At 37.9% G+C, this 18,722-nt stretch overlaps 1 protein-coding gene across 8 annotated transcripts in view; it reads left to right on the forward strand.

Annotated features, from left to right (window-relative positions):
• Window positions 1-18,722, forward strand: part of PHLDB1 (pleckstrin homology like domain family B member 1) — a 2,201,164-nt gene that overhangs the window by 492,404 nt on the left and 1,690,038 nt on the right. For all 8 annotated transcript variants that reach the window (XM_044080920.1, XM_044080921.1, XM_044080924.1 and 5 more), the window contains exon 4: window positions 16,025-16,195. In XM_044080920.1, the coding sequence (XP_043936855.1) occupies window positions 16,025-16,195 (171 nt within the window). The remainder of the gene's footprint in view (window positions 1-16,024; window positions 16,196-18,722) is intronic.

The raw sequence follows: 18,722 nt of genomic DNA on the forward strand, positions 1-18,722 counted from the left end.
TGCTCCATACAGACTAGCCAGACCAAGACTCTGCACTTTTCACCAAATAGCCTGGCCAAAGTGGAATAAACATCCCTTACTAGTAATGTTACTGAAAATGTTGTGAACACTTTTTGTGGCTGCCATCTCAAAATCAGTTAGTATGTATTGGACGGTAGGTTCAAAATTGTACAACGATAATAGACTAAATACACACTCCCATAGATAGTTATAAGCTTTATATGACTTTTTGGTCATGAGGCAATAAATCAGAGGTACACATTAGCTGTTATCTCCATATGTGATGAAAGTATGCACAGTATATAACTGCCGGCAAAACCATGCCTTTGTTAAATAAATACCATCCATGAACCACATAGTACTATTACACAAATCCTGTAGATTTACCTGAGTAGTAAACACTAAGACGTGTATTGGTGTGTAGGTCCAACATTTGTTTCTGAATGAATGCACCTTGTTTCAAGCTATATTCTGTTATGTCTGCTTCATTCAAAGAAGTGTTTACAGTAGGGTATGATAACATCTTTCTACGCCTCACTCAATTCACCTGCTGCAGCATAGACCATCTCATTGGCAGGTGGACAGTACTTTCAAAGGAAGTACTTGCTACCACGTCATCTACAACTAACGCTGGGGTGTTTCTACAAAGTCGAGCTGTGTCCTTTAAAGTATGGCACATTTTATACCTTTCTGCTTCAGTAGAATCTGGTGCATGTTGGTGAGGGACGGACTTTAATAACTGTTTGCCATCTGCAACAGTGATAGTAATAGCCCTACCTTTACATTTGTTTACTAGCTTAAACCTGCAACACCAGTAATGTTTACATTTTAAGTTTTTTTCTAAATTATACAGATAACCATCTATATGTAACATCTTCCGATTCCTTTGTGATGTAATAGTGTCATAAATGTTACCTAGGATTCCAGTACAGGACTGTGAAGTGTTAGCCATGGTTGTAATGCCTATGCAGTGTAACGCACAAAGTGACTCATAGTTTGCTACTTATAGAGGTTATATGTGTTACTTCCAGGTAAAACTTTTATTTGGAAATATAGTAAACAAGCGGTATATATGTATAACCTACATGTCTTCCTGTATATTTTTCTGTGAAGAATAATCAACTGTTAATTGGCTATATTGTTAGTTTTTAGGAGCAACTGATGGGACATGGCTTCTACATACTATAGCACGTATTCCCTGAGTTCAGTGTGGGCCGACTATAACATTTCGACATGTCTTTTTACGATATATTCAGCTTTCGCTCTTTTCTTGATCAACATTTTGGTGATGATCATTAGTTTTTTGATTAACTCAGCTTGCGATAAGATAATATAGACGCAAGGATGAAGCTGCCAGGTAAGAGGAAAAGAGGAAGGCCTAAGTTAAGGTTTATGGATGTGGTGAGAGAAGACACTGTGACGCCTGCAAGAGTTAAAGACGAGCACTACTTGCTTGGGTAGTCTACTCCAGTCAGAGCTTTAGGAGGGACCCTATTCCAAATACCTTTGGCTAGGATTCACCTTGACTAGGAGGGTAGAAAAGGAAGCAAGCAAGTAGGTGTGTTTGAGGAAATCCCTGCATATGTCCTGATAGGGAATGATTTTGATAATGCAGTACCTCGTGTGCATGCAGTTACATGCAGTCAGGCTTGGAGACAAGCATGTGGGTCTGGTAGCCTGGGGGGCTCAGACAGACTGCACACTTGAAACCAGGACTGGTGAGGTGGCTACTTCAGGGAGGGAGCTACCCTGTAGCAGTGAGACTGAAGGTGAGCCACAGCTTCTTGTGGGTACAGATGTTCCCTTGGACAGAGTGACTGCAAGGGCAGAGGTGAGTAGTAGTACCCAGGCTGACAGTGAGGCACCGCTGTCAGAGGATACCAGACTTCCTATGGAGGGGGAGCTGGGAAGGGTTACAAAGAGAGAGTTGAGACAGGCTCAGCTTTCAGACCCTACATTACAAGGCCTGAGGGAGGTAGCTATGGAGGTGCCTGAATCTCAGGAAAAAGGGTAATCTGTATATTGGGACAAAGGGTTACTGTATAGAGAGTGGACTCCTGCACAACCCCCCCCCCCACTTAATTTCATATTATATTGTTTGCTTTTGGTTTAATATTGCTTAGTAAAACAAAAGTAAGTGGGGGGCTTAGCCCCCACACCCCCTAACTATATATTCTAACTCCAGGGTCGAACTACAGTGGGGAAGGAGACATATTCCATTTACTTGCCTTACAGTGCTCTGGACACTGCCAGTAATACTTGTCAGTCAAATGAAGTGTCAGTCAAATGAAATTTCAGTCAAATGGGTGTCAGTCAATTGGAAGTTAGGGAAAATGAAGTAGACCCATATATATATATATATATATATATATATATTTATATTTATTTATTTATATACAGTATAACCCTGAGATTGCTTTACCTGAGAATATAAGACTGTTTTTGCACATTCAATCTCTGTTTCAGCAGGATTTGTATTACGAGTCACGGAATTCCAAACAGTTACCTCCCAGGGCTGACATTAGCTGCCTCAGAGGTGCATTCCTAGCATACTTTTCAAATAAAACTAGATCAAACATTGCCTAACACAAGACAGAGGTCACATCCTAGTAACTAATAAGAAGCAGAATATAATGGAAGTTCCTGAAGCTTTTCTGCATAGCTCACATTTTCTAGCCTTATGATTTTTTTAATTACTGGTCAGGGGTGGTACAAGTGCAGATTAACAGTGTTTCGGCATGCTTACAAAAATCAGTGCACTGACTGAATGGTACCCTTTCTGCAAATCCTGGAATGCCCTTTACTAAATAGTAGCTGTGATATTAGTTGTAGGTTAGACTTTAGGGTCCACAACATTTCACCAATATGTTCTACTAGTGCAGGTATCACTGGTGGGGGATTGTTCTCACCTCCACTGCTCATCGACATAAACCAGTAAAGAACCTGGAATTCACTTGATCATCTGGCTATATACAAACTGATGAGTCACATGGCAAGAGAACATAGAAGATCTGGGGTGGAAGGATTTTAAACAAAACAACATGTTTCAGTAAAGACAAGAAAAATTCTATTCCCTTCCCTAGAGCAAACCAAAAATATAAAGGCAGAAAAAAAAAAAGCCGTGGTTCATATTCCTAGCTGTAAATGTACTGTGGGTTTTAAAATTACATTTTACATACAGAAGAAACAGCTTCTTTGTGTAAATTCCTGGAGGAGAATGAATTCTTGGGAAAAATTCCTTCTTTGTCTTTGCAGGTTACTAGGACACACAGTTGTAATTTTAGAGTTTACAAATAGCATCCCCTCACCAGACAAATAGATAATAACCTGACCTTTAGGAGGAAAAAAACATGGGGTGCTGAACTCTGACATGATGCTGTAAAGAGTCATAAATATCAAGAAAATGCTGAAAATAAAGCAGAGAAAAAGAAAATGAACACAGCAGGATCCAACATAGGGAAAGTTGTGAAACGTGTTTTATTTTATGTGTTCTTTATTTTAAGATTTGTATTTTCAGAGCACCTCAGTAATTCATTTCTGTACAGAATATTTGCAATACATGTCACATGCAGTTTGCCTGGACAACATAATCATTCTTTGCAGGTTAATAAACAGAAAAGCTAGGATTTCATTTTGTGTGTGTGTGTGTGTGTGTGTGTGTGTGTGTGTGTGTGTGTGTGTGTGTGTGTGTGTGTGTGTGTGCATTTGTTATTTTGGCATAATTTCCTTTATGTAGTACCCCAGCTTTTCCTGTACACACCCATTTAGTAGCTAACACCATGCTATCAACGTTTCATCAGGAATCTGGTTTAGTTGGGTCTCCTCCTCCTGGAATTATTGGATGTTTCTTTATATGAAATGGTTCTCCCTTTCCATCTACTATGAATATCTTCAAAATGGATAAATAAGAATCAACTTTCTGAGAAGGGGTAGGGCTTCAAACACATAGTTTGCCAATAAATAATGCAATTTTTTTCTTGATCAGCTGCTTCTCCTTCACGAGTCACGACATATGGCAGCCAATAACTTTAGAATACATAAGGGGTAACTAATCTGTGTTAAACTAAAATGTATCCAAAATCTGAATGTTCAGGATTTTTTTTCTGTTGTGTTCTCTTTGACTTCATACTGAGGAGTAGAATTCAGATTTAAGGTATAATACAAAGCACAAATTAAAAAAAAAAGCCACGGGCACTGAAAACTGTTGCAAAATAACATGTTTCTGCAGGGGCAAGCAAGCCCCTTGCACATTTAGGTGGTTGGCTAACCTCATTTAAAAATATTAAAGCCATAATCATACGACAGTGGGAAGAGGGCAAACACCCTTACAAATGAAACACCCATCCCTTCACCACTTTTGCACCACTTCTCAGAAAAAATGTAAAATGTACATTTATATATTCAGTCATTCCCTGATTACTTGCTTAAAGCAATACAGAGTCTCAGCGTTACCAGTGCCTACCCTGTTACTCAGTCAATGCAAGGCAAATAAGCTCATTCTAAATGGTGCAGAAACCCATGACATAAAGCTTGCACACACACACACACACACACACACACACACACACACACACACACACACACACACACACACACACACACACACACACACACACACACACACACACACACACACACACACACACACACACACACACACACACACACACTGCATGCATAACTCTGGGCAATTTAAAGGTTCATAGGTAGGTACTAGGCTATCTGCCCAAAAGTAAGCCTAGCTAACAAGGTTCCCTGGCTTACACCACCCAAGAAAGTTAATTTCCTGTACCACCAGTTACCTACAGCATATCTTTGGGAGACAGACAGTAACTGCAGCACCTTGCAAAATCCTACATTGACAAAGGAAAGATGTGCAGACTCCACAATGAAGGTACCTCTGCTGAGATCTAAACACGAAACCAAAAGCTAAGAGGTTGCAAAGCTGATGACTGTACCAAGGTGCACACAAATAAAACAAATACACTTAATGAAACTAAACAGAAAATACAATATTTTATTAAAATATAACAGAATGCTAATATTGAATTTCAGTCCTCAACAGAAGCAGTACTACATACCTCAGCACCCACCTGCTTTTACTAAACAGGATCTTAGGTATTCTGTTTTGGTATTGCTACATTCAGTTAAACAGCAACAACAAAGATAAACCATGTCCATGCACCCTCATAATTGCAGTGAACCTGTTGCACTCATAGCTGAACTGATTTTCATTTTCATATGGGTCAGTATTTGATTGCTTCAGGTAGTATGTTTGTAATTTCTCCACTTTTTTAGGTTATAGTGAACATTCATCATTTCAACCCAGCCACTGGGGATGCAACCCAGCCAATGGGGATGCAACCCAGCCACTGGGGATGCACAAGCCAGTGCATTTCTTTGTGCTGGTCCCAAGCCCAGATAAATGGGGAGGGTTGCGTCAGGAAGGGCATCCGGTGTAAAATTTTGCCAAATCATACATGCGGACAACAGTACAGATATACATACCAGATTGGTCAAGGCCCGGGTTAACAACGACCGCCACCAGTACTGTTAGCCAACAGGGTGCTGGTGGAAATTGGGCCACTGTTGACCAAAGGAGGAGAAGAGGGGGAAGGCATGCCTGAATGCAGGTAAAGGCTAGGACTGTGATAGTGAAGGTTGGAACTTTGAATGTTGGCAGTATGACTGGTATAGGGAGAGAGCTAGCTGAAGATTTATGGATGTGGTGAGAGAGGACATGCAGGTGGTTGGTGTGACAGAGCAAGATGCAGAGGACAGGAAGAAATGTAAACAGTTGATCCGCTGTGGCGACCCCTAATGGGAGTAACCCAAAGAAGAAGAAGTGAACATTCATCATTTCAGTCTAATGCCCACAATTCAACACATGGAACAATTATTTTATTCATTTAAATGTATAGTATATATATATATATATATATATATATATATATATATATATATATATATATAAAATTTATTTAACAGATCTGTTTGCTACATAGTTTAAATATGTGTTGCTGATTTTTCAAGTCTTTCTTAATGTTAAGTGCTTAATTTCAGTTTATTCTGTATAGGCTATTCTTACTGTATGATTATGTTTTTGTTTGCATGTTCTCAACGACTTTCTTAACATTTTACAGTTTTCTGTAAAAATCTTATTTATTTAGTATTAATGATGTTCAGAGTATTTTATTTATTTTGCTTTCTTTAGCTATTTGTGCATTAACATGTGGTTGTTCCAGGAGTTCTCTAGTTTAACCACTATAATTGTGTGCTTCCCAATTTTCTCTCCTTTCCTTTAGTTATGCCGTTCATATTATTTCTTTCTGTGTTCTATTTTTTGGCACTTTCTGCTGTCTCTTGATTTTTGTCTACTTTCTGTGTTCTATTTTTTGGCACTTTCTGCTGTCTCTTGATTTTTGTCTACTTTCTGTGTTCTATTTTTTGGCACTTTCTGCTGTCTCTTGATTTTTGTCTACTTTCTGTGTTCTATTTTTTGGCACTTTCTGCTGTCTCTTGATTTTTGTCTACTTTCTGTGTTCTATTTTTGGCACTTTCTGCTGTCTCTTGATTTTTGTCTACTTTCTGTGTTCTATTTTTGGCACTTTCTGCTGTCTCTTGATTTTTGTCTACTTTCTGTGTTCTATTTTTTGGCACTTTCTGCTGTCTCTTGATTTTTGTCTACTTTATGTGTTCTATTTTTTGGCACTTTCTGCTGTCTCTTGATTTTTGTCTACATCTAGTTTGATTTGCATTCTTGTGCCTTTCTCAAATACTTCTGATAATCTGAGCAAAGATATTCGACTTTCTGTTTTCTTCATGCTTTAGAACTTGTTTGAATCTGATGATGTCAGCAAATATGTACAGTTTCTTGACTGCAGAACTATATGTGTAGTGAATTTCTAGGAGGCCTACACTTCCTTCAGACCAAGGGATCTACAGTCTTGCCACACACTGCTTTTTATATGTAATTCAGCAAGTTTTCTTGTCCATCTGATCCAATGCTTTTTGAGGCAAGTCAATTATACTTAAGTTGTAAGTTAGAACAGAAAGAGCAAACTGATTTAAAGCTTGAACTTTATTTCTAGATGTCAAGGCAGTTTTCAATATTAGTAACCAACACAACAATTTTGTGTTTGGTTTGTGTCCATTTTGTTCCAGTTTTGTGGCAGTTTTCAATATTAGCTATAGTTTTTTAAATATTCTTTAATACGCTTTGTTCTCATTTGCTCATCGCTGACCATTCATCTATTCCTTGGTATTTATACTCTTTCTTGTTCAAAATATATCACATTGCTCTCCCAGGTTGATACTTTCTTGTTACTTCTGTTTTGCTGCTATAAATGTTGGTTTTGCATGTTTATCAAGGCAAAATGTTTTTCTTACATTGTCTGAGAATGTATTTTGCAGTTGTGCTTTCATGTGCTTGTCTGGTGAGTTCTACGGTTTTAAAGTTTCCACAAAAAGTAGCTGAGATGACGTTGAGCAAATCTACTTACTAGGAGTTAAGCTATAAGCATAGCCTAGTCCTTTAATCATGACTACATTTTTAAGTGGCTTGCCACTTTTTCATGGTGGCTGATATGCAGCCAGGTCACTAAATGCAGCAGAGTAGCACACAATGCAGGCAAGTCGATCCCCCACCCCCTGGTGACAGTTTGACAACAGATTTGTTAGATGATGTTACAGTTATAAAGCTTGGTTTATACAGTGACTTTTTTCTGTATATTTCTAGTTTATCTGAGCATAATATTAATACACTGGTTAGTCTAAGTTTAGAGTAGCTATCAGATTTTAAAGATACTGAACCGCTGAGTACCATCCTTCAAAATAATGGATCCAGTCTTGTTCAATGATTGCAGCTTTCATCTTGGTTATGTTACTTTCTTGTTTTGTAAAACAAGATTCCAAGCATGCAGCTTTGAGTCATCGTCATAACTGGGGAAAGCAGCAGCCTAGTGGGGATTGCTTCAGGAGCCCTTACCAAAAATGTGTCATGGCTCAGACCCAAGGTCCCCAGTAGCTTATATACCACAATTCTCCTTCCAGTTCTCTGGGAGCTTATAAACCCACACAGTAAACTATGGACAGTCAAAATTGATCCAGAGTCATTGGCACAGTGGACTCTTCACCTGCCTGTGATCTCAGAAGATGAGAAGGTTGTAGGTTCTGTCATCTCACAGGTGCCTGTAATAAAATTTCATTACTGACACTGCAGTGAAGCATGGGGGAGGGGAGGGGTGCTGCCCTCCTGTGGTTTCAGCCTTCAGATATCTTACCCAGATATTAGATGCTAGTTGTTTGGTTTCTGTTAAAGAACATTGTGGTACTTGGTCTGTGTAGCATGTGGGTACATTATTTCATCTAATAACATCTTATTTTTACATCCAAAGTACTCCTGTTTTTCTTTAAAAAAAACAGTAAAAAAAAAAATCTCAGTTTAAAACTAAAAGAAGTATGAAACTTGCCCAGTGTCATGACCACTTGTTTCCAATTTACTCTATGAGTACTTAGGGTCATTACTGAAGAAGATCCATAAAAGACTACATCTACCCAGTTACCCAAAAATATAAATGTGTGTGTGTGTGTGTGTGTGTGTGTGTGTGTGTGTGTGTGTGTGTGTGTGTGTGTGTGTGTGTGTGTGTTGTGTGTGTGTGTGCGTGTGTCATACCTCACAACCTCCTAGTGCAAGCAATCTGGACAAAGCCTGACAAAATGGGGGTACAAGGGCCCAAATATAGGGACAGATTTAAAATATTGCTCTTATAAACTTAGAAAGTTGGGTAGAGTAACAGGGTTTGTTTTAACATACATCTTCAGAAGGATTTGAAGTCTGAAACTCAAGTTTATGTCATTATTTAGTGTCTTCAGTCCTCAGATCATCCCAGTGATTTGCCAGAAAACCACAAATTTTATGAGGAATGCACCAAAAATATAAGGCACAAATCTGGTCATTCTGCGAAAATCTGTAAAGCTGAGAGGTGTGTGCATGCGTGTGTTTGTGTGTGTGTGTGTGTGTGTGTGTGTGTGTGTGTGTGTGTGTGTGTGTGTGTGTGTGTGTGTGTGTGTGTGTGTGTGTGCGTGTGTGTGTCTCTCTCTCACTCTCGTGCACTTCTGCAGCCAAACTACTCTGATAGTAATGTAAGAATCCTGATTACAGCTTCAGCATGAGCTGCTACTGTGTATTCAACCCCTCCCCCCACATAACCCTGAACTGACCCCACTATTTTTGTTTGTGTGGTGAGTCTAACTGGTTGACTGTAGTTATCAGTCATGCCAACCTTTTGTGATAAGGAAACCTAGATTACTATTGCTTTCGGGGTGCAAATGAAAAGCTCTTTAGATATAAGTATTTGCCGAGAAAGGCAATTTCAGAGGTAGCCAATTTCCAACAGACTTTAAAATCTTATTCACAGTAACCCTAACCTTTCAGCCCCCTACTGACTTATGCCAGGGGGTGAGGGCCCCTAATCTCTGGTATCTCTGCTGCACTACAAGTGGCTGATAAAAAAAAGATGCATAGATGCCATAATGTAATCCATCACCCCATCCCTATCAGTACTACAGGAAGGAGATGGAAGTTGTGAACTCGTGTATTTCTCACTGACTAGTTGTTTTGTTACTGTACCCCTCTTATATTTAAGACCAGTTGAATTACTACATGAAGGATTTTGAGTGAAACAGTAGCTAGGCTGGAATTAAGAATTGGTTATACTCTGATTTACTATTTTGGAGTTTAAATATTTATACCACACTGCCATAGCATTAAGAGATGAGTGTCACTTCCATTTTCTATAAATATCTACCTTGCTTGTGAAATGTTATGGTTTTGCATAACCCTTCATACAGATCAGGAGTCCTGTAATTTTTTTTTTTTTTTTTTGGAAATGGTATTCTGCTCCTTCTGGGATACAGTCTGTCTGTGTATAAAACCACTTGTGCTTGCTAGAACTAAGCTGAAACATTGAGTTACTCTTGTGCTGTTTTGCTGCCTTCTGCTGCACAGGATGGGATTCTCTCCTTTCTGCCTTCAGCATAAGTACTTATTTGTCAGGCAGTGAGAAGTGATGCTAAGTCTGGTTCCCAGGATACTACTGTTAGTACCAGCTCGACATGAGTGATGCGAGACTGTTAGAAGACACTTGAGTTTTATGGCCTGTCTTATAAATCTTCCATATGAGCTGCACAGGAAAGAAGGGAGCAAAGCACTGAATTTGCTACAGAGTGGTACCAAAGCTACTTTTCCAAGTATGTATCAGTTTCTTCAGCTACTCTCCCAAATCAAGTGCCCCTTAACTGAGGTTAACTACCCATTCCTTTTAATGATGAAAGGTTCTTAAAGGCCATAATATCCGACTATATTGCTGCAGTTTGAAATTTCTGTGCAAAATTATCCTCTGCAGCCTTTTTCCACAATACGGCTGGCTGTCACAGGTCAGGCATCTCATTTTGTCCCAGGAATGTGGAGTTTTGTCTAGCTCTGACACACTAGTACAGGACAGGATAGGAAGAGGGAAGCTGTGATGAGGAAACAAGCCAAATGCTGCCACTGCAACATTAATTATGTGACTGGTTGTCTCCTCAACTGCAGTAAGGAAGGGCCTTATGCTGGTCCTGATTTTGTGTTTGCATATATGTGTGTGTGTGTGTGTGTGTGTGTGTGTGTGTGTGTGTGTGTGTGTGTGTGTGTGTGTGTGTGTGTGTGTGAGAATTCATGTGTGTGTGTGTGTGTGTGTGTGTGTGTGTGTGTGAGCATTCATGTGTGAGTATGCATGTGTATGTGTTTGTGTGTGTGTGTGTGTGTGTGAGCATGTGTTTGTGCGTGTATATGTGTGTGTGTGTGTGTGTATGTGTGTGTGTGTGTGTGTGTGTGTGTCTGTGTGAGTATGCATGTCTATGTATGTGTGTGTGTGTGTGTGTGTGTGTGTGTGTGTGTGTGTGTGCATATATGTGTTTGTGTGTGAGCACATCTGCATAGGTATGTACATATCCTGACATTACAGTATGGAATGGTCTGATACTAACACTGCAATAAAATCCTGAAACAGTACAATTAGACAGGCAACTGCTAACACTGCATTGTGTCTATATGCCTGCTGGAGCAAGTCTGCACTGAAGAACATAAAAATAGGACCAATGGAGCACTAGTTTGCATTTGCGGGAAAGGGAACTAATACTGTATAGTAAGAATGGGCCAGATGTAACATTGAATTTTGTATGTGTTTTGGGTTAAACAAGAGCACTGTTTGGTTGTTTGTTTGTTTGTTTGGTTGTTTGTTTGTGCAATTATTTATTTATTACTCATTTGTTACCAAAGTAACATCATTACGCATAAACCTGTCTTTCAGGAGAGGTATGGGATCACAGGCCTGGTTCAGTGACTTGCTTAGAATCACATAGTGTGCAAATAGAAACTGAAGGAACAGGTAGACTCAGTACCTTGGATTTCTCAAGCTTAAGTAAGAGTCAAATAATGCATTGTGCTTCCACAAAGAGATGCAGTGAACTTTTGAGGTATGCAGTGATGACATCATAGCTGTCAATGTTCTGGAGTTCAGTAACAGTGGTCTTGGAGACTGTAACTGAGATGGAGATGTCCAAGACTGATAGGGTTGCCACCTTTTTAAATGCCCAAAGTGGGACATTTTTGGTACAAACATCAGATTTTGCAGGCCAAAACATACCCATTTTGCCTAAATAAAAGGTTATTCTTGTAGCATTTTAGTTGCTTATTCTGTTTCTTATAACATTTAGGTGTTTCAGATACAGAATAACTGTTTTATGCGACTATTAAATAAAACATAGGAAATAATTTTGTCCTAAAATCTCAGGACAATTCCCATGTTTACACTTTTTTAGCAGGACACAACTGCCCAAAGAGGGACTGTCCCTCGCAAAGTGGGACAGGTGGTAACCCTAAAGACTGATGAATCTTCTACTGATTCTACATTCCGGAGTGTTCTGGTAGGACTGCTACATCTGCTGTAAGCAATGACAACAGTTTTGAAGGGAAGTCATACCATTGACTGAACCCAGTATTGTTAACGAATAATTTTACCTCTAGACCATTGCAGAAAATTGCAGAAGCCATCTAGGCATGCAAGAATCTCTAGATCATTTTTCATTTAAAATAATTTCAATGAAAATTGTTAGCATTTTAAAACAATACCAGGTATCTAAAAACACAATACTAGGTGCTCAGAGATAAAAATATTGCAAAACTGACCCATGCGTTGGCCTTAAATGTGTGGATCAGTCATTAAGTACACAACAGTGGCGTTTTCTCTGGTATATTGTGTCTTTAATTGTTTATGGGTAGATGTTCACAGTTGTGAAGCACCTGTGGTTAATATGCCACTCAAGCTAGTTCTGAACCCTATCCTGTTTCCTGTCTCTGACAGTGGATCCAGAAGTTGCTAAGATACACATCTAAGCACACTGTATGCTACTGTTCCTGTTTCGGAGTTTAGATTATTTTTTAAAAATCTCCTCTAATATGGAGCGACACAGTGTACTAGTAACCAAAAAAAAGTACTGTAACTCACAAAGGAGAAAACCAAACATGTTTAATAAAAAAATAATTGCTTTTGTCCAATAATGTCATATGGACTTCATCAGAATCATTCAACCATACATACAACCAACTATTTAAATACTACATTAAGTCACATGACATAATGTAATACATTACATGAAAACAGTTAATTGATCAAAAATCATTATTATACAATGACTGGCCATTAATATTTAAAAAAATAGCATGCTGATTGGTCAGCCCAACCAGTGTGCCCATTGTAAATCCAAACATATAGCAATGGAAAAAGTCCGGTCACCCAGACTTTTTTCCATTAATATATGCTACAGCTTTTTCACTTTTCTTCAACTTAAAAAAAAATGATAAATTTGTTTAATAGTTTATGGGTAGTTGTTCACAGTTGTGAAACACCTGTGGTTAATATGCCACTCAAGCTAGTTCTGAACCCTATCCTGTTTCCTGTCTCTGACAGTGGATCCAGAAGTTTCTAAGATACACATCTAAGCACGCTGTATGCTACTGTTCCTGTTTCGGAGTTTAGATTATTTTTTAAAAACCTCCTCAAATATGAAGCGACACAGTGTACTAATAACCAAATAAAATTTATTGTAACTCACAAAGGAGAAAACCAAACATGTTTAATAAAAAAATTAATTAATAGCCAAAATTGCTATTGCCAACTCCCAGCTAATCTCAACCCTACTCTATGCCTCTCCCATCTTTACTAACCTTAGACAAAATGACTTAAACAGACTAGAAACCTTTACAACAAAACTGCAAAATTTGCAACTGGGGCTACCTATCACAGCCATCACTGCAACTCAATCAAAGAACTTGATTGGCTTGAACTCCCCCAACTTCTTCACCTGAATCAACTATCTTTGTCCCACAAACTAATAAACCATCCCCAAAATATTCCATCACTCCAAAATCTACTCCACTCTTATACAACTTCCAGACCCCTAAGGTCAAACAACAAAAACCTACTTCTCACTTCCAAACCCAAAAACTCTGCTGGAGAAGCACTCTTCTCTTGTGCTATTTCTAAACTATGGAACAACCTCCCCCCTCCATAACCAAATTACCATCCAACAGTCTATTCAAAACCACACTCAAAACCCACTTACAAATGCACTTGCTCTGCCCTTGCTCCAACCCTGACTAACCACTTCCCCTCCCACCTGATACAGCTCTGCCTTACCTTTATCCCACTAACCATCCTAACTCCAAATTTACTTAACTGTCTCCATGTTTCTCTAGTCTCTTCCACCATTACAGACGTCCTGCAATCAATGTTAATTCTATTCCATTCAATATAATTACTGTATAACTGCATAAATAATGTACCATTTTCTATTTGATATTGTATATTCCTAGTGTATACATCTACTTTATTATCAATTGTACTGTATCCTACTGTAGAAGTTTAATATGTATATTGGAGCTTTTCTCCTCGGGCCTCCACTGAAAAAGGACCCGTCCAGTCGGAATTTCCCAGTAAACAAATGTAAAATGAATAAATAAAATCCAGACAGTACGGAGGTACAAGAGAGACAGGAAAGAAAAAAATACAAGGAAAATCAGGTATGTCGTGTAAAAACTGAAGAAATGTACCTGATTTTCCTTGTACTTTCTCAATCTGGTCTCTCTTGTACCTGTCTATGGTCCGGATTTCAAACTTTATTTATATATTTATTTATTTTTATTTAAAAAAAAAAAAAAAAAAAAAAAAGCAACAACATGGCACCATTATACAAAGATATTATTTAAGAAAAGTAAGTAATTTTTTTCTTAAATAATGTCATTGTATAATAGCAATAACCGATGATGTGGGTGGATACCATACCCACGTCATTGGTTATTGCTATCATATTTTTTTGTTTTTTTTTTGTTTCTTCTTCTTTTTTTTTTTTTGTTTCTTCCTTTTTTTGTTTCTTCCATATTGCTATCATAAACCATATTACAACATAATAAAACATTATAAAACATCATATTACATTTTCTGTTATAAAAACATATATTCAAAGACATGAACTACATGTTTACAAACTTATAATTTGGCTGTTCTTAATATGAGTGCTCTCTTTATTGAAACACTTTCATTAAGTCCCGGGGGAGTGTACATATTTAATTTAAGTTATCATATTAATTCTCTGTATTCACCTCTAGGACTGCTAGACACTCTTTCTAACACTCCAAATCTACATTTTCTGAACCTAGACATTTAAGGGAATGTTTAAAAAGTGAGTTATTTGCATAATTGTTTATAATATCCCAACACTATTCATAAATACACCTTCTTAAGCGCCTTTCCATTTTCGTATATAATATGCATCACAGGTATTGCAAATAGTTAAATAAACAATTCCAAAACTTCCACAATTAAAATGTTGCCATATTTTAATACTTGTCTCCAAACTCTTAATAACGATATTATCCCCCTCCAAAATATAATTATACTGGGTAGGTACATACTCCACATTTATAGGTTCCAGCTTTCTTATCTGAAATGTGTATGGAATTCCTTTGGTTTCCTAGCTTTTCCTTAAGTCTCAGGGTTCTTTTATATAAAAAATCAGGTATTTCTGTGAATAATCCCTGAATATCATCATAATAGGGAAACAATTACCAATTAATTATCATTATATTTCTTATATTACTTGAGTCAATATTATGACATAAAATCATAGCTCTTTCAAAATATCGGGGAGAACTGATGTTATTACTCATTACCCTCTTCCCCACCCAGAATAAGCTGTCAATTATTACTTCATTCATAATATTGTTTAGTTTAAGCTTTTCAGGGTATGCTCTGTGTAAGAAGCATTTTTATTACCACTTGAAGTTCATCTAAAAATCCTTTATCATCTGAAAGTATTCTGGCTATCCCAACAATTTGCCCAATTACTATATTTTTCTTTTTCCTGAAGGAATAGTTACTGCTATAATGTAAAATAATTATTTCAAAAGATATTTTTTGATATATTATAGATGTGATCTTCCTACGAACTGTATATTTGCTTAAAGTTACATCTAAATAATATATAGATTGCTGTGATCATTGATATGTGAATTAAAAAAAAAAGTAGAACTGTTAATGACTCTTATAAACTCTATCAAAGTGTCCAAGGAGCCCGTCCAAAAATATAGATATTGTCTAAGAACCTTACATAGAGTTTCCAGAATTGGACATACTTAGATGTAAACACAATCTCTTGCTCCCAGTACCATATAACTAAATTTGTAAACAAGGGGGCACATGAGGCCCCCATGGCAACACCATTTTTCTCTCTATGGTACTCTCCCTCAAAATAAATAAAATCATTATTATTTTTTAAATATGATTACTTATTTTTGGACAGGCTCCTTGTACACCTTGACAGAGTTAACAGAATTCTTTAATAATCCCAGTACTTTTTTAAAATTCACTTATCTGTGGTCACCTAGAACAGAAACTGTTTCATTTTCACATTTTCCCCTCTTCAGGGAGGACAACCATTGGCCATGCAGCTCAAGATATCACCATTCAAGGGCCTGGTGTGGCAGATGAACATTGTTACATTGAAAACAAGCAGGGAGTTCTCACATTGTATCCATGCAACAATCTCTGTGCAATTGATGGGATCAGGATCACCAAGCCAACACGTCTGAGTCAAGGTAAGCTGAACAAGCAAGGTCGTTATGAAGGCATGCCTGTGTTATACAGTACTGAAAATTGTGAGGAATGGTCAACTACAATAAAAGTTGATATGAGCTGAGAAATATATCTGTGAGAATTCCTCTTCTAGTTATACCCCACCAACAATCCTATGGGTTGTTTTCACTTAAGTACAACTCAGTCCCAGACACAGTTATTTCAAGGGAGGTCTTGCTGATTATACTGGCTGTTCCCATTCTATAGTCCTTTTATTCTGCCTATTTTCATGCAGTTAGGTTAGCAGACTAATCCAAATGGATTTTTGGTCACAATCGTGAAGGTTTATACAAGAATACAAGTACTGTTTGTTTTGTTGTCTTTCTTAGCTACACATTGCAATAACTGAAAGGGCTATGCCAATACTTTCCACTTCATCTATAATTTTGTTTTATTTCAGTTTTTAACATATTTTTCTAAAGTCAGTATCTGATATCTGATACATGATATTTTTTCTTATTTTGTGTTGTTAGCTGTTGGCCAATGACTTAGTAGCTTGCAAATCAAGTGTAAAACTTAAGGTGGCATTTTACAGTCATGTAATATAAAGGATGGATTTGTTGAAGTGTTCCAATGGCTGTTAAAAAGCTCTCTACTTCTGTAAGCTTAAATGAGAGGCAGAAAACAATTGCGAGGGTTGTGTCCGTATTCTCTGCTTATTTTCCAGCTTTGTTTTGCTTCCGTTTTAACATGGCTGCCTAAAGCCAGTAGGTAATATTAATGTGTTTTCTTCTAATATAGCAGGAAAGTTTTCATCTGCTGGTAAAGGCCTTAAGTACTCATTAACTGACTGGAACTTAACCAACCTGCCCTTTCCCATAATCATTTAATATGATAGAGCCATCTCTGCTGCTGTAAGCTGAATAGAATGGAAAAAAAAATTATGAGGGCTGTCATCCATCCAGCCACAACCCCTTTTTCCTATTTTACACATGTGGTCAGGGTGTCACTTCAACCGTGACAATCAGCTGCAGCCAAGGATCACACCACCGGGTCGCTAGCTCTATCATGGCTGTTCTTTTCCATACCACACATTCATACCTATGGCGAATTTAGTGTGTTCAGTTCACCTAATGCTTGTCTTTCGAATATGGGAGGAAACCGGAGCACTTAAAAAAGCAAGAACCAGCAAAACAGTGACAATAAGGTTTATTGTAAATACAATAAGGCAAACAAATAGACCAGTTTTGGCTAAATAGTTATTAAGCCTTCATCAGTGTATCAATGCTTCATAACAGACATTCCCCTTAAATAATAGTTGGTCCACCTGGAGGTTAATTAAGGAAATTACACTTATATAAAAGTATTATTTATCTGTGGTGGTACAGAGGTAGTGTTGTTACCTCACAGCAAGAGGTTCTCCTGTTCGATTCTCGGCTGGAGTGCCTTCTGTGTGGAGTCTGCATGTCCTCCCCGTGGTTGAGTGGCCTCCGAAAGACATGCGTGAATGGGCATGCCTTCGCTGAAGGTTGGGCTTCGGGCTGGCAACTCGGCACCATAAAAATCTACTGCCAATCATTAGCAGACCGGAGTTCTGCTGTGGCAACTCCTAACCGGGAAAAGCCGAAAAGATAAACAAACACTTATATAAAAGTATTAGAAATAGTCATTGAGTCCTGGAGGGAATAATGCCCCTAGTTTAACAATCCATTTTTTCTCTTTGTTATTGAGTAGTTGATGCCAGCCTTAATTATTGTTATTGCTGCCCTGTATTTTATCTATAATGGTAAAATGAAAATTGGCATTAGGGTGTTTCTCCGTGTGTTTATATAATGCATTGTTGATTCTCTTGGTCCTAATATCGTTTAAATGCTCCAAAATTCTGAACTTAAATGGTCTTGAGGGCAGAGCAGCTGCATGTGGCCATATAAATTAACCATTCTGATTGGCAACTGGCAAAAAAGTAATATTGAATATTTTGCCACTGTTTCTACTGGAAAACTCCTTAGGTTTAAAAATACTTTTACAGTGTGTACAGTGGCCACATGGAAAACAGCCTTGTAGAGCCCTGCCCTCTATGGTTGTTTGTATGGAATGTATGTCTGAGGTGCGTATACGTTTATAATGACTCATGTGTGAGCCCAAGTTTTTACCTTTTCTGAAAGAAAAGTGACACGTCTCATCTATAATGTCCCTCAGATGGGAATCGGCTAGGAGAATATTCCAATGTCTACGTACAATGTTAGTAAGGACATCTGTATTCCTCCCATATGTGGTAATAAGTCTTATGGGTGAGTTCTGCTTAGCCAATTTGTCCTTATATTGTAATAATGCAGACCTGTCATGTTCAGATGCCCAATGTTTGGTTCGATATATATCCCCTGTTTTGTAGCCTCTCTGCTTGAATCTCTCAACAAGATCTTGCTCATATATGTGATGGATATTAGCATCTGAACATATCCTCTTAATTCTTAAAAACTGCGAGTTTGGAATGTTTCTGCATATGTAAGATGGATGAAAGCTGGTGGCATGGAGTAAGGAGTTGAACTG

This window comes from Protopterus annectens, chromosome 8.part0, assembly GCF_019279795.1.
Source record: "Protopterus annectens isolate FY-2018-M chromosome 8.part0, PAN1.0, whole genome shotgun sequence".
Taxonomy (NCBI): Eukaryota; Metazoa; Chordata; order Ceratodontiformes; family Protopteridae; genus Protopterus; species Protopterus annectens.